Source organism: Sinocyclocheilus grahami, unplaced genomic scaffold (assembly GCF_001515645.1).
Source record: "Sinocyclocheilus grahami isolate Dianchi unplaced genomic scaffold, SAMN03320097.WGS_v1.1 scaffold313.1, whole genome shotgun sequence".
NCBI classification, from domain to species: Eukaryota; Metazoa; Chordata; class Actinopteri; order Cypriniformes; family Cyprinidae; genus Sinocyclocheilus; species Sinocyclocheilus grahami.
Genome location: NW_015505492.1, coordinates 1,008,963 through 1,034,895, shown reverse-complemented (window position 1 = coordinate 1,034,895; position 25,933 = coordinate 1,008,963). Strand labels below are relative to the sequence as shown.

The 25,933-nt window shown below is 36.9% G+C and overlaps 2 protein-coding genes across 6 annotated transcripts in view; one reads left to right on the top strand and one right to left on the bottom strand.

Moving 5' to 3' along the window:
- LOC107601847 (phosphatase and actin regulator 2-like) overlaps positions 1–19,941 on the top strand; it is a 39,939-nt gene extending 19,998 nt beyond the window's left edge. For 3 of the 4 annotated variants that reach the window (XM_016294163.1, XM_016294162.1, XM_016294164.1), the window contains 12 exons: positions 6,640–6,807; positions 7,115–7,189; positions 7,939–8,082; positions 10,270–10,494; positions 11,420–11,879; positions 13,245–13,417; positions 14,649–14,805; positions 15,109–15,164; positions 16,116–16,177; positions 17,314–17,451; positions 18,693–18,769; positions 19,377–19,941. In XM_016294163.1, the coding sequence (XP_016149649.1) occupies positions 6,640–6,807; positions 7,115–7,189; positions 7,939–8,082; positions 10,270–10,494; positions 11,420–11,879; positions 13,245–13,417; positions 14,649–14,805; positions 15,109–15,164; positions 16,116–16,177; positions 17,314–17,451; positions 18,693–18,769; positions 19,377–19,392 (1,751 nt within the window). In that variant the 3' untranslated portion in view covers positions 19,393–19,941. The remainder of the gene's footprint in view (positions 1–6,639; positions 6,808–7,114; positions 7,190–7,938; positions 8,083–10,269; positions 10,495–11,419; positions 11,880–13,244; positions 13,418–14,648; positions 14,806–15,108; positions 15,165–16,115; positions 16,178–17,313; positions 17,452–18,692; positions 18,770–19,376) is intronic. The other variant, XM_016294165.1, reaches the window with a different exon arrangement.
- A 4,349-nt stretch (positions 19,942–24,290) lies between these two features.
- LOC107601807 (splicing factor 3B subunit 5) lies at positions 24,291–25,435 on the bottom strand. Of its 2 annotated transcripts, none has more exons than XM_016294100.1 (2): positions 25,267–25,435; positions 24,291–24,761 (listed from the first exon to the last, which is right to left on the bottom strand). In XM_016294100.1, the coding sequence occupies exon 2, from the start codon at positions 24,741–24,743 to the stop codon at positions 24,483–24,485; it is 261 nt and encodes an 86-aa protein (XP_016149586.1). In that variant the 5' UTR covers positions 24,744–24,761; positions 25,267–25,435; the 3' UTR covers positions 24,291–24,482. The 2 variants fall into 2 exon arrangements, with proteins under 2 accessions (XP_016149586.1, XP_016149587.1); XM_016294101.1 differs by lacking the exon at positions 25,267–25,435 and adding an exon at positions 25,038–25,106.
- Positions 25,436–25,933: the final 498 nt, after the last annotated feature.

The following is a 25,933-nucleotide window of genomic DNA, read 5'->3' as shown; positions in this document are numbered from 1 at the left end:
GAAAGACTTGTTGCATCTTTCCCAAAAAGACTCATGGCTGTATTAGATCAAAAGGGTGCTTCTACTAAATACTGAGCAAAGGGTCTGAATACTTAGGACCATGTGATATTTCAGTTTTTCTTTTTTAATAAATCTGCAAAAATGTCAACAATTCTGTGTTTTTCTGTCAATATGGGGTGCTGTGTGTACATTAATGAGGAAAAAAATTTAACTTAAATGATTTTAGCAAATGGCTGCAATATAACAAAGAGTGAAAAATTTAAGGGGGTCTGAATACTTTCCGTACCCACTGTATGTGTGTGTGCGTATACGTAGTTAACCATATTTTGGGGACAACTTTGTGAGTAAACCTGACAAAAACAATCTCCAAAAATGTCCCTTTGGGAATGCCCTTATTTGTAAAACAGGTATAAAAATAAAGTGACCAAGGGGTTTTTTTATTGTAAAAATGCAGAAAGTTTTCTGTGAGGGTTAGTTGTGGGTTGGGATTAGTTTATAAAATCTATAACTATCTGTATATAAACGCAGTAGAAGTCTATGTAAAGTCCCCATTTAGATAGCTAAGTAAACGTGTGTGATTGTCAATGATAGCAGCACATTAATATAGAATGGTGATTAAACTGACTTGGACCTGTGCATTAAAACGTTTCAACACCTGCCAGCCAATCAGAATCAAGTATTCAGACAGACCATGGTATAATATTCTAGAATTCTTTAGAAAAAACAATAATCACTAAAACTTAGCAATGAAATATGGCTTGTTGTGAATTAAAAAAAAAAAGTTAGGAACAAAAAAACATTTTACAACTGAGACTGACATCTCTTCCTCACCCCCTTCCCTGTCCACTTCATTTTTCACATTTTCCAGGTCAGACTCCAGCTGCTCCAGCTCCAGATTCCACTGCTGTGAAGAAGCTGGGGTCTGAGTTCTTAAGTTGTTGTGTGAACAAGAAAGAGTCTGAAATCACATCAGTGCTGAAGAGGGCAAAGAAAAAACTGGGTTCTCTTTTGAGTCGACCATATTGTGAACACCATAAGGACTGATGTCACTTTCGGCAGCTTCCCTTTCTGGTTCACTTTAAGTGAACTGGGTTTAGTTCTTTTAAAATTAACAATGAGTGAAACACCCTGAGACTATTATAACATGTTTGTCTTAATGCTTTATTTTTCCAGACGACGAAATACATCTACTGATTCAGACACAGCAGACGTCCCAGTTCAGGAGGAGCCCGAAGCGCTACCGGTTCTTGAGGTACACTTCAGTTACGACATGTCTGCTTGTGTGTGTGTATGTTTTTGTATAATTTATTTATATATATTATGTTTATATTTACATTATTTGTAGTGCTGTCAAACGATTAATCGCGATTAATCGCATCCAAAATAAAAGTTTTTGTGTACGTAATATGTGTGTATTTTGTGTATGTTTATTATGTATACAGTGGGTACGGCAAGTATTCCGACCCCCTTACATTTTTCACTCTTTGTTATATTGCAGCCATTTGCTAAAATCATTTAAGTTAATTTTTTTCCTCATTAATGTGCGCACAGCACCCCATATTGACAGAAAAACACAGCATTGTTGACATTTTTGCAGATTTATTAAAAAAGAAAAACTGAAATATCAGATGGTCCTAAGTATTCAGACCCTTTGCTCAGTATTTAGTAGAAGCATCCTTTTGATCTAATACAGCCATGAGTCTTTTTGGGAAAGATGCAACAAGTTTTTCACATCTGGATTTGGGGATCCTCTGCCATTCTTCCTTGCAGATCCTCTCCAGTTCTGTCAGGTTGGATGTAAACGTTGGTGGACAGCCATTTTTAGGTCTCTCCAGAGATGCTCAATTTGGTTTAAGTCAGGGCTCTGGCTGGGCCATTCAAGAACAGTCACAGAGTTGTTGTGAAGCCACTCCTTCGTTATTTTAGCTGTGTGCTTAGGGTCATTGTCTTGTTGGAAGGTAAACCTTTGGCCCAGTCTGAGGTCCTGAGCACTCTGGAGAAGGTTTTCGTCTAGGATATCCCTGTACTTGGCCGCATTCATCTTTCCCTTGATTGCAACCAGTCGTCCTGTCCCTGCAGCTGAAAAACACCCCCACAGCATGATGCTGCCACCACCATGCTTCACTGTTGGGACTGTATTGGACAGGTGATGAGCAGTGCCTGGTTTTCTCCACACATACCGCTTAGAATTAAGGCCAAAAAGTTCTATCTTGGTCTCATCCGACCAGAGAATCTTATTTCTCACCATCTTGGAGTCCTTCAGGTGTTTTTTCATGTGTCTTGCACTGAGGAGAGGCTTCCGTCGGGCCACTCTGCCATAAAGCCCCGACTGGTGGAGGGCTGCAGTGATGGTTGACTTTCTACAACTTTCTCCCATCTCCCGACTGCATCTCTGGCGCTCAGCCACAGTGATCTTTGGGTTCTTCTTTACCTCTCTCACCAAGGCTCTTCTCCCCCGATAGCTCAGTTTGGCTGGACGGCCAGCTCTAGGAAGGGTTCTGGTCGTCCCAGATGTCTTCCATTTAAGGATTATGGAGGCCGCTGTGCTCTTAGGAACCTTAAGTGCAGCAGAATTTTTTTTGTAACCTTGGCCAGATCTGTGCTTTGCCACAATTCTGTCTCTGAGCTCTTCAGGCAGTTCCTTTGACCTTATGATTCTCATTTGCTCTGACATGCACTGTGAGTTGTAAGGTCTTATATAGACAGGTGTGTGGCTTTGCTAATCAAGTCCAATCAGTATAATCAAACACAGCTTGACTCAAATGAAGGTGTAGAACCATCTCCAGGATGATCAGAAGAAATGGACAGCACCTGCGTTAAATATATGAGTGTCACAGCAAAGGGTCTGAATACTTAGGACCATGTGATATTTCAGTTTTTCTTTTTTAATAAATCTGCAAAAATGTCAACAATTCTGTGTTTTTCTGTCAATATGGGGTGCTGTGTGTACATTAATGAGGAAAAAAATTTAACTTAAATGATTTTAGCAAATGGCTGCAATATAACAAAGAGTGAAAAATTTAAGGGGGTCTGAATACTTTCCGTACCCACTGTATGTGTGTGTGCGTATACGTAGTTAACCATATTTTGGGGACAACTTTGTGAGTAAACCTGACAAAAACAATCTCCAAAAATGTCCCTTTGGGAATGCCCTTATTTGTAAAACAGGTATAAAAATAAAGTGACCAAGGGGTTTTTTTATTGTAAAAATGCAGAAAGTTTTCTGTGAGGGTTAGTTGTGGGTTGGGATTAGTTTATAAAATCTATAACTATCTGTATATAAACGCAGTAGAAGTCTATGTAAAGTCCCCATTTAGATAGCTAAGTAAACGTGTGTGATTGTCAATGATAGCAGCACATTAATATAGAATGGTGATTAAACTGACTTGGACCTGTGCATTAAAACGTTTCAACACCTGCCAGCCAATCAGAATCAAGTATTCAGACAGACCATGGTATAATATTCTAGAATTCTTTAGAAAAAACAATAATCACTAAAACTTAGCAATGAAATATGGCTTGTTGTGAATTAAAAAAAAAAAGTTAGGAACAAAAAAACATTTTACAACTGAGACTGACATCTCTTCCTCACCCCCTTCCCTGTCCACTTCATTTTTCACATTTTCCAGGTCAGACTCCAGCTGCTCCAGCTCCAGATTCCACTGCTGTGAAGAAGCTGGGGTCTGAGTTCTTAAGTTGTTGTGTGAACAAGAAAGAGTCTGAAATCACATCAGTGCTGAAGAGGGCAAAGAAAAAACTGGGTTCTCTTTTGAGTCGACCATATTGTGAACACCATAAGGACTGATGTCACTTTCGGCAGCTTCCCTTTCTGGTTCACTTTAAGTGAACTGGGTTTAGTTCTTTTAAAATTAACAATGAGTGAAACACCCTGAGGCTATTATAACATGTTTGTCTTAATGCTTTATTTTTTTAAAACAATTCATGCAACTATAAAGTGCATAAATCAAACTGGCATCATGTACAGTATTTCAACTTTAGCTCTACTTTTATTCTGCAGTATCCACACCTGTTCATCTGTGCCCTTCAAATTCATTCTTCTTGCTCAGTTTTAAAGCGGTGTCCTCTTTGTTTTAAATGTGCTTGATCCTCTGAGGTTTGATCTTGGGGACTGTGCTCATCACTGGGAGTTCTGGGGGTAACACATTCTGTTAATAATCCAATCAGAGGCCAACTGCCTGTTGACAGGCCAATGAAGTTTAGGGTGTGTGGCTCCTTGGGGAGAATTGATTAGTAAAGAGGCGCTGTGGCATCCTCATGATGGTGGTGAAAAGACCACAGACATGTCGTCTAGCACATTCCTGTCACATGTGTTTGGTAATGAATTCCCTCAGTGCAGTGTGAAAAACAGACCAGAAATGTAGTAAGGAGGGACATCGGTAAAACAGTCCATGTGACATCAGTGGCTCAACTTCATACTTTTTGTGCGCAATGAAAACAAAAATAACGTCATTTATTTAACAATTTCTCCCCCCCGAATTATGACTTCCGCCATCAACATAATCAGTGTTGTTTACGTTTGGGGTGTGAAAGCGTGCGCATGAACATGATCTGCGTAATCAGCGTTGTTTACGCTTGGGGGGGGGGAAGCGTGCATATGCATTGTGATACTCTCCAAAATGGTGAAAGATAGTAACTCGGGGGAGAAGAGTTGTTGAATAAAGTTGTTATTTTTGTGTTCTTTGTGCAAAAAGTATTCTCATAGCTTTGCAAAATTGAAGTTGAACCACTGATGTCAAATGGACTGTTTTACCGATGTCCGTACTACGTTTCTGGAGCTGGGAACATTACAGTTGCATTGCTGTCTATGCAGGGTCAGAGAGATCTCAGATTCCATCAAAAATATCTTAATTTGTCTTAATCTTAAGGTTTTATGGGTTTGGAACGACATGAGGGTGAATAGTTAATGACAGAATTTCATTTTGGGGTGAACTAAACCTAAAGCTTCTTCATGGATCCCACAGATGCCAATAAAGGATCTTGATTTTTAAGAGCGTAGTTTTGGAGCTTGAGCCTATTTCTGCTGCATGCCATAGGGGTAAAATATTCTGTTGGTCCATTTAACAACATAATCTTTTGATTATCCACTATAGGCTCCTATGAAACAACATTAATAAATAATAGAATGAACCAGAACGTCAGTTGAAGCAACATTCTACGATGATTTTGAGAAAGGACAGTTGTGCAAATTGAAAGCCTAAGTTTGTCTCTCTTTTTGTTTGTAAATTAGTTGGCTTATGTTTTGACCGTATAATCAGAAACAAGTGATAAAATCTCATAGTTGAGATGCAAGAGTCAGGAAGTTACTGTCTCCTGAGCATTTGAAGGGATAGTTTTCGAAAAATGAGAAGTTGCTCAACCTTATGTCATTCCAAACATCACTAAAAAAAAATTGGTGGTGGATTTATTCTGAAATCTTCACTCATAAATTTAGCAAGAAATGACAAGTAACACATTGAATTATGATGTCGTTTAGGCGTGTGTAAATGCTCTCGTGATCATTTTACACTTCATCTGGTGAGGTGGGCCTGTGACTTTACTAAGGTCTGCTGTTCTGTTGGATTATGTTTGATGAATGGGTTTAATATCTCTTTGCGTAGGCCATGTGGAAAAGCTGCACCTCTCTGTCAGAATCTGTTCTTTTTGCAAGCTAAGAAGAAATGATGTAGGGGTGGGGTGGAAGAGAGTTCAGTTCTTGGCTGAATCACAAACCTTAAACCTTAAGTGAGCATCTAACCTAAAATAATCAATCGGTTCTGTGATTAAGGGTCTCGGTTGACTCATTTGCATATGCTTGTAGCAGACACCTTCTACAAACACTTTCTTGACTTCCATTCCTCTTTTAAAGATTTAGAAACACAAATCCCAGTTTTTTAAACATATTATATAAACTCTATTAGTTATTGTAAGAAAAAAAAGATAAAATAAGTAGGCCTATATGGTGTTTTTCAGTTTATGGAAAATATATGTTTATCAGTAACTACAAACCAACATGCTACATTTTCTGTAAATATATTTCAACACCGTTAGCCATTCATTCAGAATTTTGGTGGCAGGGTTGCCGAATATACTGTATACAGTATTTCTACATGCATGTACATTGCGGTTCTCTTACACTACCAGTCTCTTATGCTGACCATAGCTGCATTTATTTGATAAAATACAGTAAAATATTGTTAAATACAATTAAAACTTCTGCTTGTTATAATTAAAAAAATTTCATTTTTAATTATTTGGTGAATGGAAAGTTCAAAGGAAAAGCATTTATTTGAAATATAAATATTTTGTAACATTAGGTCTTTACAGTTGAATAAAATTATTAATTTAAATAAAATAAATATCTTCCTCAACTTTTGATCAGTGACCTGTGGTTGGCAATCAATGTTCACTGAAGGTAAGGCTCTTCTAAAGCCTGTTTTTGTATGCTGTTTGTGGAAAGAGACAGCTAGTTCTTGTTGCTTAAGGGTGCCCTAATGTCTGTTGTTATGGTCAGAAACATTCATTCACACAAGTATTTCCTGTTATAAAAACCAGTTGGCAGTTTTCCATTGTTCAGGGGTCAGCTCAGTTTTTTTTATTCAGCTCATTCAAAATTCTGTTCTTGCTGCGATTCACTTTTAGTGGAGGGACTGGAAAAATCTTCTCTGGCCAACTGTGATGTGGTGGTGGGAAGCTCGCAGTCTCCTCAGCTGAAAGGAAAAGGGAAGCTCTCTTCTCTGGGCAAGATCTTTAAACCTTGGAAATGGAGAAAGAAGAGAACCAGTGATAAGTTCCAGGACCTCTCAAAAGGTATATCCCCATTTATTAATAGCAGTTTGCTCAAAAGTTTATGCTTGGAACAACACATCCAACTATGTATATTCAGAATGCAGTCTTTCAGTGATACCCTCTTGGCTTTTCATGATGCTCCCTCACAATTTTATGAAAGTTACATCATCCAGTATGACATTCAGTTGCTCATTATGTTGGATGGATCATAAAATGTATTACACATATTACAGCTGACAGCAGCCTGCACTTTCACTGAACTCTGTGAACCATAAAGTGACCTAAATATAATGATATCTTTTATGTTCTCTCTCCTTCATCTTTATAGTTCTGGAGAGGAAAATATCCACCAGACAAACTCGAGAAGAACTCATAAGAAAAGGTGTCCTTATTCCAGACCAAGGTGAGATTTTAAATAAAGTGAATGTGATACTGAGCGTGCATGGATGACCATTAACCCGTTTTCTGTAATATTAAAACAATGCTCTAGACTCTAGAAAAAATTATTAGATTATTTATTGTTGGTTTATAGTACACTATAAGGACGGTTTCCTGCAGCAACCCATGGTTCAATGAGGTTTTACGGAGGAATATTCTGTGTACTTCATGTATAAAGTGGTGCTGGTGGGTTATCGGATGCAATCTTAAACCTTTAACCACTGTGATACCACCACCTACAGTAGAAGACAAACTCATTAGAACTTTTTTCAATGTCTGTAGCCGCAGTTACCGCTACATAAACATCTGATATGCATAGGGTGCTTTAGCAATAGAGATAAATAATTTGTTCTACCACCCAGGAATGTTTTCCATTAAATGGCTTTGATGTTATCCATATGATAAAAGCTAAGCACTTCCTGGACTTACTGTTCATATCCAACATTTTGAAAATGACTGACTTTGTGAGAACAACAGAATCCCTCCCAATCTTCAGGCTCGGAGTAAAGAATTTCAGTAATACTTTTACTAGTCGTATTTGGCCTTCTGTTGAGCTCTCAGTCTTGCATGAGGAAACCAGAGCTTTTTATAAGGACATCTGAGGAATGACTTGAATATTAATGCTAACAAAATTGTGTTTTTACTGAATAGCAGGCATGTAGTCTGGGTTGCATGATGACGGAGTTATGTTTGCTGTTATCTTTGTATCTTTAGACGATCCTTTGAACACAGAGACCTTGAATGGTCATGCAGCAGTGCCCAGTGGAGTTACTGAAAAGGTCAAAGTAGACATTGAAACACCAGAAGTGGTCCCCGAAGAGAAACCAGACTTTGCAGCAGTGGCAGAGGTCCTAGAAGGTACCGTTTTCTGATTAGTCTCGCAAAATAAAGATGCTGAATCTTCAACATGAGTTTAACCATATTACTAATCTCCTGTATATTTTGATGTTTTAAGCTCAAGCCACTAATAAGTTCAATCATTCAGTCTAACTGGAGGGTCCTTTTATGGGTTTTATGGCATGCTCATGTTGTGGTCTTTAAGTTTCTTCACAACAGTTCATTCACTGCATGAGCAAAGTGATCCATATTAAAATAGCTCTTTCAGTGTAATTTCTGCACATCACAGATCACACCATCCATATCATTGTGGCTGAACATTAGTAAAATCAACGCTTGTATTGTAAGAGCAAATGGACGGATAAAGACTGGCAGTAAGAATATAGTGTGTGGTGTTTGTCTAGACTAGAGGAAGTTTGAGCAGCTTTGGAGCAGTGTTCAGTGAAGTGAAGATGTGGTCAAGTTTTTAATAAACTGTACAAATGAAGTTATTTGTAGAGCAAGGACGTTTCCTGAGATGGTTATTTCCAGAGTGTGTTTGGTTTTATTCACTGAATTGTTTTCTCCATATGTGTCTTTAATGAATGTCTCTTGATCGTCTGAACCTCTGGTGAGATACCCTTGAGTGTCTAGATTTGGCTGAAGGTACATTAAAACAATTTTTAATAATAACATCAAATGCTTTGTTTTGAAACCATCCTTTTAGGTAATGGGCATTATGTCATTTAGACTGACATCATTTTGGATTTTTATTTCTATTTTTTTCTGAGTTGTGGGCAGAAGTTGTGGCCACAGTCATAAGATGCGCAAGGGCAATGTCAAAACTGTATTTTTATCATTTCTGCCCCTTTAATGTTCTACAACAATTCTGTAATTGTTTCCACCACTTTTTCTCCCACAAATGAGTATATTTTACTCTTCATGGGGCTAATCTTGGAGAGGCCTTTGGCGATGAATTCACTAAATCATTACACCATTTGAGGCGTTTCCACCGTCCCTAAAAAAGTACCCATTATAAAATGCTTTTATAAAACGGTACCAACAGCTTAAGACCAATGTTTAATAAATAATAAACCAATTAAATTATTACTAATTATATATATACACACATTACCATTCTAAATTTAATGATTTGAAAGAATTCTTACCAAGGCTGCATTTATTTGATAAAAAAACAGTAAATTTTGTGCAAAATTATTATAAAAATTAGTTTTGTTTTTTAATTATATATTTAAAATGTAATTTGACAACTGCTAATATTGTGAAATATAATACAAACTACTGTTTCCTATTTTACTATAATTTAAAATGTAATTTTTTCCTTTAATGTCAAAACTGAATTTTCAGCATCCATTACTTCAGTCTTCAGTGTCACATGATCATTCAGAGATCATTCTAATATGCTGATTTGCTGCTCAATCAATATTTCTTATTATCAATGTTGAAAACAGATGTGCTTCTTAATATTTATTTGATTGAAACCGTAATACTTTTTTTCAGGATTCTTTGATGAATAAAGTTCAAAACAGCATTTATTTGAAAAATAAACCTTTGTAACATAACATTATAAATGTTTTCACTGGCTACGTTTACATGCAACCAAATAATCAGTTTGTAATCGGAATGACATTTCGATCGGATTGAAGCGGGTGGTTTATTCCTTTTCTAATACGATTGAGAGAGCATGTAAACACTCGATTGGATTGAATCCTGAAACTGAAAGAACTGCGCATGTGCAATGACGCAGAAATAGCGTAATGACGTATGACGCGTGGAACGAACGGCTCTTCCTTTTGAATAAAGTGTTGTATAAATGTGTGTCCTGTCATTATAAAACTCTCCTTTCACTTGGCAACTGTGAAGTGGAGCAGGACAACCTCCCACCAGTCCTTGTTTTGGATACTCATCCACAGGCAACCCGTTTTGGGCGCGGGGAGGGGCATTTTTACTGCGTGATAAATATGAGCAGCACGGCACAGCGGAATGAATTCAGTCCGATTGAATCAAAAATTGTGCATGTAAACGTAGCCACTGTCACTTTTGATCAATTTAATGCATCATTGCTGAATAAAATGATGTCATGATGTATGACAATACTGTAGGCTGTTTAGTGTCACTACTTTAGTGCTGACACGATCAGAGCTTTGTTGCGAGGGTCTTCATGTTCAATAACAGTTTAGGGTGCTCTGATCCTCTGTGCTCCTGTAGAGAGGAAGGACAGCAAATGCAGTCCGCAGGCCAGTGAGTCAGCCGCTCCAAAACCCCCTACTAAAAAACATCAGGCCACACCCCAAAAACCCTCCGGTGAGGCCACAAGCACAGGCGTGAAGAAAGTGGGCCAAGCAGGGGGTAAAAAGGTAACCAAGAGCACCAATAAGCAGGTCTCCGCTCCTCCACCCAAACAAACCACACGAACTGCCGCTCGTGGCAATGGTAAGTGCACGTGTCGGTGATGTGAATAGAGCATCGTGTTTGCATGTGTGGTGAACAATTTCTGCATGGAGAGGTCCTGTTTGCGTCTCTTTCCCCCTGACCGGTATCACTGGGAACCAACTTGGTCTATTGAGGAACATTTAGAAAAGGATCTATATGCATTATTTGAGAAAGGGAAATGCATAGTTTGCTAGACAGCATTTAAATTTTTTTTTTTTTTTAAGTTATATGGTTTAACTAGCTTGGGATTGGTATCCACTACTGTGCAAAGTGACATCCCGACTCATTTGTGACCCAGTATGGCTTTCTTGTGTTGTTATTGTGTGTGCATTACATGTCTGCTGTCTCATTGGTTAAACACATTATAATCTTTTATTGATGTTTGCCTTTGTCTGAATATAATGGTACAATAAATGTGTTGCATTTTGCATGTAACTGGGACTTTGTGCATGTACACCACCACACTCATGTAATAGTCTATAAACGGGCTTATTGTTCCACATTGTGCTATTCCTTTGTCCTTTTACCTATCCATTGTGTGTCTGTAGTGCAGCTCATCATTGGTGGCTTGAAAGCTTCCTCTTTTAACTGATAAAGCATTTGTTTATTTAAATTAACTATTTTTTTTGAAAGCATATTGTTGTGTTTTATAGTTTTGCAGTGTTTTGTACTTCCTGGCTCTTGTGAATGTTAAACTAAACTCTTATCTTTGGTCAGCAGTGACCTTCACAAAGGAAGTTTGTTTTTAGTGGTGAACCTGCATGTGAACCTACACCATATTATCTTTTTATCTTTTAGTTCTGTAATTATCTCTAAGTATCCAGGTTTTATTCTTAGAAAAAACATTTAAAATGCCATCATTGTTGTTGATGTGTCCATAAACTCATCATTTTAAGATCTCTAATTTCCTTCAATTTCTTCACAGCCAAACCTTTGAATCCTAAAAAAACTGCAGGCACATCCAAGAGTTCCTCTCAGGCCTCAGGACAATCTTCTTCATTGACCAGCTCGAAGACCCCAAAGAACAACAGCTTAGAAGCGCAACCCAAGTCTGCCAAGAAAACCGAACCTTCCAGGTCACCACGGCCCCCTTCCAAAACCTCATCTGAGACCACAGAAAGCTCTTCTAAAAAGGACCAAAAGAAAAAAGAAGTGACCTCCAATATTGACAAGGCTAAGGAGACATCTCTGAATGGGAAGGGTGCCAGTCATCTCTCGGAGTCTTCTGCAGAGAAGCACAAAAAGCAACCCTATGTTAACCAAACCACAGAGGAAACGTCCTTCGCTGGATCTTCAAATGGACTTTCTTCAGACACTTTAGGGCAGCCTGTGAGCACAGAGAGTGAAACCGAGAAAGAGAGGGCAGTGGCAGACCAGACACAGAGGTCAGTTTACATGTGTTGGCATTTTTCATGTGAATGTTTAGTATCACTTTGTAAATTCTGTATTTCCTCTAATGTTGTGCTGTTGATTTAGATTATACAACACATTCATGTCTGTGTGCCATGTGCTCTTACTCTATATTTCCCCTAAAGGTAAAACTATTGTTGCAGTTGAGTCATGCTCTGTGTCGTCCTCCAATCAAATGTCTAATAGATTGGGATAAACTTGCACAACAATGTGCACTATTGGTCAAAAGTATGGGATCAAGACTACATTCATTTGATCAAAAATACAGATAAAACATTACTCTTTTCTATTTTAAATATATTTTAAAATGTATTTTGTTCCTATGATGACAAAGTTGGATTTTCAGCATCATTACTAGCCTTCAGTGTCACACGATCCTTCAGAAATTATTCAAATATGCTGATATTGAGATCCCAATTCGTCGGTCACGACGTGACTCGTACTGACCCGACTGAAAGGGAACCATTATACTTTTTTCAGTGTTCTTTGATGAATAGGAAGTTCAAAAGAACAGCGTTTATTTAAAATACAATGTTTTTAATTTTTTTAAAAAGTATTTACTGTTGCTTTTGATCAATTTAATGTGTCATTGTTGAATAAAAATATGAATTTATTTTGAAAAACACCCATACTGACCCTGAACTTATGACCAGTAGTGTAATTCTTTCTGCTACGTAAAGAATTGTTATTTTTTTAGTTGTACTGTTTATTCATAGATTTTCAAAATGGTTTTGTAATCAGTATTTGATGAGACATCAAATAGACCTTGATCTTGCGTGACAGGAAATGTGGCTAGTGATAAAGTTGTAGTAATATAGTGAGTTGTCTAGTACATTATCACATGATTGTGTATAATCAAATTTTTAGCTAGACCTACAGCATTACAGCAAAACAACTGCACTGAAGGGCTTACATGATGATGAATCAGGGTGTATGTAGGACAATTTGTCAAACTTGTGCTACTTGTAGTGTGTAAAAAAAAAAAAAAAAAAGTGTGATCACTGAAGTGCAGCGATCAACTCTGTTGCTCACCTCACATATGAAGTGGCTGTTTCTTAAAGGCACAGCAGCCAAAAACAAACCATTTTTCTCAAAGCGTCAGAGAGAGGATAGAAAATGGCCATGAAAAACGAAATTATGACTTTTGGCACAGAAAAAAACTTTACTCAATTTCTAAATAAACCTCCGGGAAAATGAATGATGTACTGTATGATCCATTTAATGTCTTGAATAAGTTAACCTCTTTCCCTTATTTGATTATGTAAACTGATTATTATATCTGCTCATCCCAATGAATGTTTCAGCTAGACTAAATGATTATTTTGCTTTGCCTTTTGTAGGATTGTTGGGAGTGATGCGGGAGAGAGAAATCAAACCGTCAATGTGGAAAGTCCAGACGTGACTATCATTCCTGACTCTGTTCGAGAAAACCAGGCAAACGACTCCGATTCAGACGGACCTATACTCTACAAGGATGATGAAGAGGAGGATGAGGATGATGAGTATACATCTAGTATGTGTTCAAAGTCTGGTTTTTGTTTTTAGATCCCAACCCCTTTTTTTCTCTGTATGTTCTGTCACTAAAGGCACTTAAAAGGAGCTCAATTTTGTAACTGAAAGGCCTTAAGTATGCAGCTTTTCTGCATATGAATTTAGAGTATTCTAGTAAAGGTGTGTCTTCAGCCTAATGTTTATGTATAAATAACACAACAGTAAAGATTGATATATTTCCAAGAGGTTACATTCTTGGTATCTGCATTTTAGAATTTTCTCTTGGATCACAGCTTTGCCAAAAGTTTTTGAAGCTACAAGCCTTTAGTTTGTCAAACTGGAAAAACATGCTGTGTCTAGTCAGCATTGCTTTCTGACATTACTCGGTTACTCTGCAGTCTCTGCTGCCAGTGCACTATGCACAATACATTCCTGCAAAGACTGACGCCTGTTTCTCGTTTTCTGTTCTTTCCACACTGCAATCTGAAGATGCTTCACCGGTGTCAGAATGCAAATATGTTTTAAAGTTTTTTTTCTAGGGTTGCACTGGTACTAATGTACTGTCCAGTGCAGGTGAGCCAATAATCATTTTCGTATCATGGCTGATAACTAATGAATGGCAGATAAAACCTTCTTTCAAAACAAAACCTTAAAATTAAAATGCTGCAAGTGAATTAGACATCACAACATTATAATTTACAATATAAAAGTGTGATTTTAAGATTTGCTAAAAAAAAAAAGCATTTATAGTGTTAGATCATTTGTTTTTAAAATGAACTTTAAAGGGATAGTTCATCCAAAATTACTCAACCTCATGTCGTTCCAAACCTGTATTAGTTTCTTTGTTGAACATAAAAGAAGGTAATTTAAAGAATGCCGGTAATCAAAGAGTTGAGAGTCCTCATTGACTTCCATAGTATTTCATCCAGTCAGAGGAGACCAACAACTTTGGTTCTTCAAAACTCTTCAAAATGTCTTCTTTTGTGTTCAACATAAGAAAGCAACTTATACAGGAAAGACATGAGGGTGAGTAAATCATTTTTGGGTGAACTATTCCTTTAAGTGAGTGTGATTTTTACATTTAGGTTACATTTGCTATCATCATCAACAATCAATCGCAATGAAATATCACAAACTCGGCCATTATATACAAATATATATCCATCAACCTGTAATGATGCATTAAAAATGGCTCTAATATTGGCTAATAACCAATATAGTACCAATATATCATGCCATTTTTCTGTTTGTAGGCTCACTTGCCAGCAAAATTCGCCGCAAGGACACACTTGCCATCAGACTTGGTAACAGGCCCAGCAAGAAGGAGCTAGAAGAGAAGAACATTCTCCCACGGACCTCAGAGATGGAGCGACAGGAGCTATGGCAGCAGATTGGCTGTAAACTAGTCAGGTACGTTAAACTATGCTGTTCTGTATTGCTAATATGTTTTGGACACTAACATTGTCAATTTATAATAATCAGTATACTGTCAGTCAAAAGTTTGGATACACCTTACTGAATTTTTGTTTCTTGTATTTTAGTTTTTTCTTGTATTTTGTATTTTCTGTATTTTTGTTGACAGAAATTTTTGTTTCTGGTAACCTTGAGTTTTTTGAGAAGTATAAATTGGGCCTGTTTTTTCCTTTACAAAACACAGTCTATTAATAGTCTTTGTGGTTTCCCCAGACTGATTCTTGTTTTCTCCTCCCATAGACGGCTGAGCCAAAGGCCCACCACAGAAGAGCTTGAACAGAGAAATATTCTGAAACGTATGTCTCCTCTGTCACAATCTCATTTACATAGTCTGTAGACAGTTTGCTTTGTTTTGGATGCCCAGGGCTTTAATGTTTGTTCTTGCTTATTGCTGCCTCTGATGCTGGAGAGGCGTTCACTGAGTCACAGGCATCGCTGTGTCGTCTCAATTCCTGTGTCGTTCTACCTTTTCTGTTGCCTTGGTTTTATGTGATATAATTGATGAAGCCTAGGAATGTGATGAAGGAGCTCTGCTCTAACAAGCTGTAAGCCATATGCTGACAAATAGGAAGGTGTAAGCAAATCAACAAAGAGTTGCCTAAAGCTTACGATGCTTACCTGAGATATAATTGATCTTAACAGAAAATATCCCTTAGAGGGCTTGAATGTCTCAAATTTAGAGTTATAATATATAAACAAGTCATTATTATTGTTTCCTGAACTGAGGTACATTATTAAATAAGATATAGATAAGTAAAGATATCATAAGAAGTATAGTGTCAATTATAATTTTTAGGTTGTCTTATAAATAGAAAAATAAAAGTAGGTACATAATTGTTGCATAACGTCACGACAACAGCAGGACCAATTAAATCAAGAGGTCAGTGTAGGATAGATGAGCCTTCAAGCGATTCTCATGGTCCCATGGCAAATTCAGTATTTGGCCAATTTTACACAATTAAGTTTTGAACTCATCACTGACCATGCTTTGATTCTAGACTATCACTTAATGTTATGTTCCGCTGACTTTCACTGTACTATGATCGCTTTCTGACAAGAAAGACAAAAAATCTGCATTGTCAGATCAATGTCAGGTAGTCTTTAGTTACCTTGGTTTGTTTTAAAGTTTTATTCACAGTTTTACAATAACTGTCAAATGATGTGTTTGAATTTCAGAGCAAATATTGGTCACTGGATAGGATAAAAACTGAACATTGATGATAAAAATCGTTCTTGTGTCCCTTTAGAGAAAAATGAGAACGAAGAACAAGAGGCCAAGCAGGAGATTAAAAGAAGGCTATCCCGAAAGGTACAACCTTCTGCAGTCTGCTAGACAAGTCAGATTATCATCATTTGTTGAATCGGTCAGAAATATGACAAAATCATAATTATTGCAAAGTCACAATTCTAAAATAATGGACAAACATTTCCTGTCATAATTGACTAAGTATCTCGTAATTTGGACTTCTTATGTGATAATTATGATTTCTCAAAGCATGATTTTTTTTCTTATGTGGCAAAAATGGGCATACATAGAAATGAGAAATGCCAGATATTAAAACATTACAGGTATAAGTAAAATTTATTTTAAATTTTAAATTTAAAAATATTGCTCTAATTTCAAATAACTCATAACCTGTTGCTTTAGCATAATGCTGCCAGAAGTTATGAATCATCATGAATCAAAATCATTGCTGTGACATAATCTAGTGGAAAATAGTGGATTGGGGGGCATTGCGCCATCTGCTGGCTTTACAAGGACGTAAAATAAAATATATAATGTGTGCCAAGAGACTAGTAGTAGCTCAATGCATAACTTTAATAGATACTAATTGATATTTTGATTATGTGCTTGTACTTGAATTTATTTAATATTTTTTGACGTTCCTCTGCTAATTGTGAAATTAGATTAAAGAGTTAATTTGGTTGTGTCTGCAACCCACTTGCTAACTCCTAATTACAATGGGTGAGGTGTAGTGGGGAATATAAAGAGTTTTATATTCCTGACATGTTGTAAGAATGGTGGCTGGAAGTCTGTGACTGTTTTAATTATTGCCTTCTAATTTAGTTTGCTGCTAATGTCCTATATTATGGAGAGAATTAGGGCAGAGGATGTAATCGGGCGGATAGGCCAGATCTATAAAATGGTTCAATAGTCAGTTACAGAGATTTTCTCAAAACTGACCAATTCGAGCTGAAACTGCAATAATGGACAATTCTTTTCAGACAAATGACTGCAGGTATAGAAACCATCTCTAAATATTTTCACTTGTAAAGTTGGTCACATCCAACCTGCTTTCATTATCAAAGAAGAAATGTAGTTTGACATTCATTGTTTCACTCACATAAGCTATTACTTAGGCTAGAAGGAACATGTTTAACTCCTATTAAAGGTGACTGCACACACATTAAAAGGTGACTCGAGGAATTGCTCTGTGTTTGTAGCTCAGCGTCCGGCCTACAGTTGCAGAGCTGGTGGCCCGTAGAATTTTGCGCTTCAATGAATATGTGGAGGTCACAGAAGCAAAAGACTATGATCGCCGTGCTGACAAGCCCTGGACCAAGTTAACCCCTGCAGACAAAGTAAGCCGTTCCTCTCTCTTACTGTTGCTTTACATTGTGCATGCTGTGCTAAAGAGAACTCTGAAGATGCACCTCACAAATGCCACACATGCACATACACCATGCTAACTGTTGGAAGTGTGTGTGTGTGTATATTTTATTTTTGGAATACATATTTTAATTCTGTTTTTAAAGACGATGGGAATCATAAACTAATTCAAATCGCTTATTTAAATTCAAAGATCTTCTAGGTCATTTTAGATATTTCAGAACACAAATGCTTCAATGGTTCTCCCAAAATGGGAGTAGTTCAGTCTAAACAAAAATGAAAACTCGTGTAATTCTAAACCTGTTTCCTGCTGTTATTTCTTGTTGAACACAGGAAATCATATGGATTTATAGCGTTTTTATAAGACTTTTTTCAGCACTTTGACAGGTTCTGGTATTGTTTTATGGACAAAAGTTATGTGCTCCAAAGTAAATAATGACACATTTTCATTCTATACAACCATTCCTTTATTATGTATAATAAATAAACAGGATAAATAGTCATTACCTATCTATATTGTTATATATCAACTCTGTAAGTGTCTCTCTTGTATAATTTGGAGAAGAGTAAATCTGGATAGTGTGATCAATAATGTAAGTTATTTTACATTTGATTACTTTTGTATGGTCACAGATGCCACCTACTGGGCATGTGACTTGTGCATTAAAATATGGTAATTAACAACAGTTCAAATACTTGTCAGTAGTTCATGAAAATGAGGAGTGCTGTTTTAATGAACATTATATTAAAATACTATAATTATGAATAAATACATTTCAAATAAATGCTGCACTTTTGGACTTAATATTCAACAGAGAACACTGCAAAAAACGTCATGGTTTCCTCAAAATATTCAACATTGATAATAATAAGAAATGTTAAATAAGCACCAAAATCAGCATATTAGAATGATTTCTAATAGGATTGTGTGACACTGAAGACTGGAATAATGACTGCTGACAATTTTGCTTTGCCATCACAGGAATAAATGACATTTTAAAATACATTCAAACAGAAAACTGTTATTTTAAATTGTAGTAATATTTCACAATATTTTGATGTAATAAATGTAGCTTTGGTGAGCATAAGAAATTTCTTTAACTGATCGTAAACTTTTAAATTATTTTTCATTTCGCGTCGTTTCCAAAAGTGTTTAATTTGACAAACTCTGTTGTCATCGTCACGAATGACCTTTCTTTTTTTCTTGTCACAGGCTGCTATACGTAAAGAACTTAATGAATTTAAAAGCAAAGAAATGGAAGTCCATGAAGAAAGCAAGCAGTTTACCAGGTACGTTTGTGTGCTAGCGGCCGGATCAAAGGAGGATGAATTTAAACCTTTGTGGGAGACGAGTAAAGCACTGAATAGACATTACAGAAGGTCTTCAGTCAGTATAACGTTTTATTTCCATAATAATTGAACATTAGCCTTTCACTGACCTACAGTCCACTGCAGTTCATTTTTCAATACGACTTTGTCAGTTTGTCGAGGTAGAAATGGGCCGTTCCCACAGTAAACATTCTTGAAGTCCTAAAGTATGTTGTGAGCATGAGGGGTGTAATCTTAAAATACAGCGAAAAGTCCCATGATGGGAGGCGATTGTCTCATGTCTATCATCAGTCGTTCTGCAGATCTCCTGGAATGGGTCAAACTGCTGTAAATGCATAGACAGTGCAATTACTTTGCATCTCTTATGTATTAGACATCAGTCAGTATGTATCTGGCACCGTTCTTTATCTGTCAAGTGGCGTGTTAATAGACTTGCTAGTGATAAAAAGATGCCATCAGCTGCTCTTTCCACTGCCTCGTTTCCTCTAAATATTGCTCCGATCTGTTCTGCGTCCCGTCTGCTGGCATCGCTGCTAAACTAGCGTCTGCTCTCTCTGTTTTGTGGCAGGTTTCATCGGCCCTGAGGCGGTGCCTGGTTGTGGGGGTTCTGGATAGCCGCTAACTCGAGGCTCTCTCTTCCTGTCTCTTCGCCATGCTTCCTGCCGGGAGGCTAACAGACTCACTCCCTGCGGCAGCCGGCTCTTCTCTGGCATTTGCTGAACTTTGGTTCTTGCTTTCAGCCACTAGAGGGCTACATCGCGGCTAAAGATAGGCCTGGGATGCCATTGCGAACCGAAACGGAAAGAGAGGGTCCTTCAAACAAGATAAAGCAATGCAATGGTTCTGACACATTTTTTTTTCTTTTCATATCTGTAATGTTTTTGCACACACTAAGGACAAGACTTGCACTCTTTTAATTTAAAGTGTCCCTGATATTCTCTCAAGGTTAAGCACAGCAGTGTGAAAACATTGAAGCGCGTGCAGTGACTCATCAGTGGCTCGCATTGTTGCTGCGTGCAGCTCAGAGGATTTTTGTGTGCGGTTTGTTTTGTATATATTACATATTTCTTGCAGTATTCGTGCGGAGTCCAGTAATATCAATGAATATCCGTGCATGTGAAGAAAAAAAAAAACATTTTATAAGACTCATGTATCTGGTCCAGTGTATATTACATGGATATTGAGGTTTATTTGGGCATCGTGATGTCCAGATTTATTACTGCCATTATTTGTCTGTATCCAGATCAATACATCCTGAATATAACAGAATGTAATCAGATTTATGTTGTGCCTTGACAGTGTTATTTTTTTTTCCTCAAAAAAGTCTGATTACTTGATATATATATATGTGGTCATATTGTAACATATCTGTAACTTCTGTTCAGGAAGAGACTATCATCATATGTTTATGATACAATTTATGTTCATTTACCTTGTATTTTAGTTCCCCCCACATTATTTCCCAAAGTTCCAGCTAGCATCTCATTGATTTGGCTTTTAGGTTGTACATAAATTTGGTGGGTTTTATTGAGTACAGTGGTGTCGACCATATACAAGATGTGGCCAGCTATATAATGTAGTGAACCAGTAGTTTTAACTTAAATCGGAAAGGGCTTCTAGTCCATTCTTTTAGTCCATTATAGAACGTGTCTGTATTCCATTATTGCACATTTTGGTGCTCTATATAATATATGATTGTATGTCACAGGCAGAATTTGCTGGACGCTCCCTCATGTCCAGCTTTGAGTTTTTTGTTTTGTTTTGTTCGTGTAGTTAGAAATTGGGGAAACTTAAATTATTTAAAATCAATTGTACAGTCTGTATATGATATATGTGAATACATCTAGTATATTGCAGTATGTTGGCTTGGTTTCTTTCTCATTTAAAGATGGTGAAAACATTAACTTGCATTTATCATCTATGTTTTATTTAGGTCCTCAAACTTTCAAGTGTACATAAGAGAAACCCCCTCAGTCACTACTGGACAATTTTATTATATATATAATACTATACAACATTTATGCAGGTTTCAGTGCTGTTTAATCAAGGAAAACCCGTTAAGATGATTTTATTAAATGGATTAGTGGAGTATTGATTAGTACACATCTGAATTTCACAGTCCCTCGAGTTCCTATTTAAAGTTTGTCTATATATTCTTCATGTTTTAAAGCAGAAAACAAATAGAATCCTAAACTAAATAGAATACAATAGATCTACTAGTCATATTTTCAGTCTTTCTAATTACATTTTTTTCTTCTTCAGTGTTTCAGTGATTTTTATAATGAAATGGAACACTGACGAGAATTGTGTGGTTGTTCTTTTACCAAAAAGCATATCTTGAATATATAGAGCATACACATAATCTTGAAATCATGTACATTTTGTGTGTGTGTGTATATATGAAAATGTAAATGATTTTGAGCTATAAAATCAAAACGTATTGCTAGTATCCTTTGTTTCCTGTCCAATTATCTCGATTACATCTAAATGGTCTCAAATCACTGTTGCCTTCGTTTGTTATTGTGCTTCATGAAGATAATGGGCTGAGAATCCAAGCATCGTGAGTGCACTTGTTTTACAGAATGTTTGGGCAACGAATGAAATGACACAAGGACATCTGGGCTGGTTTTATTTCATGGTGCCGTCAACTACAGAACTGATTCTAGTCAAAACAAAGCCAAAGAATTCCTAATGAAGTGAGCAGGATTCATTATGATCTTTGATTCTTTATTAAGCAGAGAGCATAAATGTCATTATTCAGGTTTTGTAAGAATTTTAACATTCATATTGTATGATTTGGAAACATTTACCAGACATTTTATGCTGTAGATATTGAATAATTATGACCATACACATTTTATTCTCTATACTTCTACAAGCTAAAAGGCAGGCTAGGTCTTTATTTCGGTGAAAATCCATTTTAGAATAAGCTACTTTTATTGTAGGTGTACTGGTTCCTACAGTAGGCCGACATTATCCTGCAGTGGCCAGACATAGATTTTAAGTCGAAATAATTGTATTAACATGTCATTATTGTAAATGATCAATCAGACGCTAGCTGTTATTGTAAATACTGGATTGCGTCCAGGAAATCTTTGTGCGTAAGAGAGCTAAACGAGTCAGCTGTACTCTTGAACTGTTTTCCCATTGACGCACGGCACAGTCATGTATTGTATATCATTGGGGCATTGTCTTAATATTGACATATGAGTTTGTGCTCTAACTGTGGATCTGTAATGATCCATCTACAAGTCATCCATAAGCCGCCTTTGATTTTGTGGCACGTTAGATGTACAGTAAACCACACATACAATAGACATTCAGCCTATTTCTTGTATGAGGAACTGCTATGCATACACATACAGAGCAAATATTGTATATGTCAGCGGGTCACACCTTTCCCATCAAGCCCTTTTAGACATAACCGGTGCTGTCGTCACAGGCGCCAAGTGCACTCCATTTGATTTCATGCTTGTATGAACTTGTTTTTCTTCTTCAGTTGCTTGTACCTCTAATCAGATGGTACTGGCATCTGTTCTCACATATTTAATCATCATAGATAGGTACTCATACAGAACGTTTTCAATTTAAACTTTATGATCTGATATTGAATTACAGCATGATAGACAGATTTTCAAAGTTAATTGTGCATAAATGACTGGCTGGAGCAAAATTACCTTTAATCTATTAGCACATTTGGGCACTAGCACATACTTAAGACTTAGCAAGCACGTGACAGCGCTTTCTTTGCTCATACTAACGGCTTTTCCACTGGAAATTATGGTTATTTGAGATTTTACCTTTAGCGATGTTGGTGATGGCTTTATGGTTGACTAAATTTAGCAATAGCCACATCCGTAAATGCATGCTGTCAAGGTTAGTGTCAGCCACTGAAGGACATGAAATGTTTGCTCAATGACCTTTTTGTGTGGCCAGTCCAGGTGCTGTTTTCTCAGAGCGACGATATGTTTGAAAGAAGAGCTCAAGCTGGCTGTGTAGGAGGTAATGAGTGGCTCAAAGGGTTGTTTGTTACTTCAAGGGTTGTTTGTTACATAATTCCTTCTGTAGCAACCTTCTAGAATTTTCTGGGCTCTTCAACAGCTTAATTCAGCATTATTTTTCATTTTAAAATAAAAATAGCTGTTGAGCTTCAGCACAAGCACAGCCGGTGATCTGTTGTGCCAGTATGTTATTCCTGATCCTGACACTGCAGAACTAACTCAAACTGTGTGGCCAGCTGGCGAGGATTTGCCGTGCTATGCTAGTGGCAACCGCTGACTGCCACGCTGCAAATCTCTTATCACTGAAGTCATGGTGATACGAAATTTCCTCTGCACTGATTTATCCAGACAAACATTGGAAAAATCCACTCCTTTTATATAGAGAAATATGCCACAGCAAATCGAAGCAGCTTTTCCATACTTTTTAATCTCATGATCATGTAAATGGATCCGTTTTCACATTGAAAGTAAATCACTTATTAGACCAACCTTAACTTTCCTTGCTAAAGTGGAGGGTTTCAGACCCCCCACTCAGACTCTCAGCCAACCCAGAGACACTTAGAATTTGTCACTATTTACGCACCGTCATGTCATTCCAAACCTGTATAAATTTCTTTCTTATGTTGAACACAAAAGATCATTTGAAGAATTTTGAAGAACCAAACAGTTGATGGCCCCCATTGACTTCCATAGTAGGGAAAGAAATACTATGGAAGTCCATGGGGACCATCAGCTGGTTGATTACCAGCATTCTTCAGGATGAGTAAATTATGACAAAATTGGGTGAACTATTCCTTTAACATACTACATTATATATAACTGGTTGTTAGCAAGTATTTTATTCACCAAAAAAAAAATCACACAAAAACTATGCTCACAAGGCTGCTTTTATTTGACCAAAAAAAAAAAAATGGCTGCAATATAACAAAGAGTGAAAAATTTAAGGGGGTCTGAATACTTTCCGTACCCACTGTATATAACTGGTTGTTAGCAAGTATTTTATTCACCAAAAAAAAAATCACACAAAAACTATGCTCACAAGGCTGCTTTTATTTGACCAAAAAAAAAATAAATTGTAATATGGTGCAATACTGTTTTATAATTTAAAACAATTGTCTTTTTTAAAAAAATGTATTTTCAAATGTAATTTATTGCAGTGATGGCAAAGCTACATTTTCAGCAGCCATGATCACATGATCCTTCAGAAATCATTCCATGCCGATTTGCTGCTCAAGAAACATTTCTTAATTTTTTTTTTAGTGTGGAAAGATGATACATTTTTGTTTTTTCAAAGTTCTTTGATGAATAGGAACTTCAAAAGAACAATTTATTTGAAACATTTTGTAACATTATGAAAGTCTTTTCTGTCACTTTTGATCAGATGACTGGGCCCTTGCTGAACAAATATAAATTTCTTGTAAAATGTTTGTAATTATCAAAATGAATAATAATAATAATAATAATAATAATAATACAAAGCATTTGTGATAAGGTATCAATTTTATTTTCTTCAAACACATCTGTAATTCAACAATCTATACAAAATATCACAAAAAAAGAAGCATAAAAAAAAAGAGAAAACATTGACTGGTTCACAAGCAAGAGGATTCAAAGGTCACCCAGCACTGAATGAACAGAAAACATCCGGCTGTAGGGACCGAGTCAAAACGGTCCTAAGCATCTTCAGGTTTGTCAGCTGGGGGACCACACGGCTGCAGCATCTTCTCCATCAGGTTAAAGCGGACTCGAGCCTTGCTCTCGTTCTCAGTGACAGCGAAGTAATTGAGAAGGTCGAAATGGCCCATGTAGGAGCAGTATGAGTCTCTGTGCTGGTTAACCAGCCATTCCCATTTGCTGGTGTCTGCGTGGCCTGTGCCGATGTACTTCGACTGCAGATGCTCCAGCTGACTGTGGATGTTGTAACGGTCTGTCATCTTCAACTATCTGCGTTTCTGATAAAAAGAAAGAAAAACAATAACTTAAAGCCCTTCTGAGGTATACAGATTAATTGCTATTCCTCATCTTCAACAAATGAGACCTACCATTTCACTAAAGATGTATTTGATGCATTTTTATTAGATTGTGTGTGTGTGTGTGTGTGTGTGTGTGTGTGTGTGTGTGTACACACACACACACACACACACACTTAAAGTGTGTTCTGGAATAATAACACCAGACTGTGTGTTTAAGGAAGAGAAATATTTAAAGTACAGTAAGAAATGGCTTACATCAAGAACAAGTCAACAGTTAATTAGTCTTGTCGTAAAGAAAAACAACAAAACAAAGTCAAACCATCAGCTTGTACTAGGTTGTGGAGATTGAGCATACATTTACTTGTTAAGCTAATTAGTTAAACTAATTCAGCTGATAACTGGTAACATTCTTTCAAATCAAATATTTCTTCAAACCACAATACAGTCATTGGTTATTGTATGCAGATATTATTCGTGTACTTACCTAAAGTAAAACCGCGGTCAAATGTGAGGACAGTAAACGATGTTGTTAGCGTTGTGGCTGTGCGCACGCAGCCTGTAGCCGGAGCGGAAGGAGTTACTCAGATATCTGTCGCTGTGGAAAACATTGGCGTAGACGAGAGATCCGATCGGATGAACTGCAGGCGTGGTAAGTCCTGGGGCCGTATGTATAAAGCCGCTCAGAGTACAGTTTTAGTCTTAAGTGTGTCACAATTCTAAGAATGACGCAATTTTACTCTTATTCCTAGACTTAAGAATAAGATTTTCACTTTCACTTTCAAGAGGGATTCATAAAGGTTCCTAAGTGTCAAGACTAGGTCTCAGCTCCTGAATTATTTAAGAGAGCTGGAGAGGTCTCTTAACCTAGTTAGGAGTAACAATAAACTGAACTGGATTAAAACGTATTTAGCACAGCCTAACTCAATGTGGTTTCATATACCAAAGTGTGTATTCAAGAAAGTTGGAGGGTTAGAGTTTTTGCTAAAATGTGATTTTGAGGTTTCCAAATTGCCAATTAAGCTTTCAAAATTCCACAAACAGATTCTGTATTATTGGAAAATGATATTCACCCCAAATTTTACACCGCATGGTTCTACATTGTGGAATAACAGAACCTTTACAATAAGGAGAAAGACAGTATTCAAACAAGA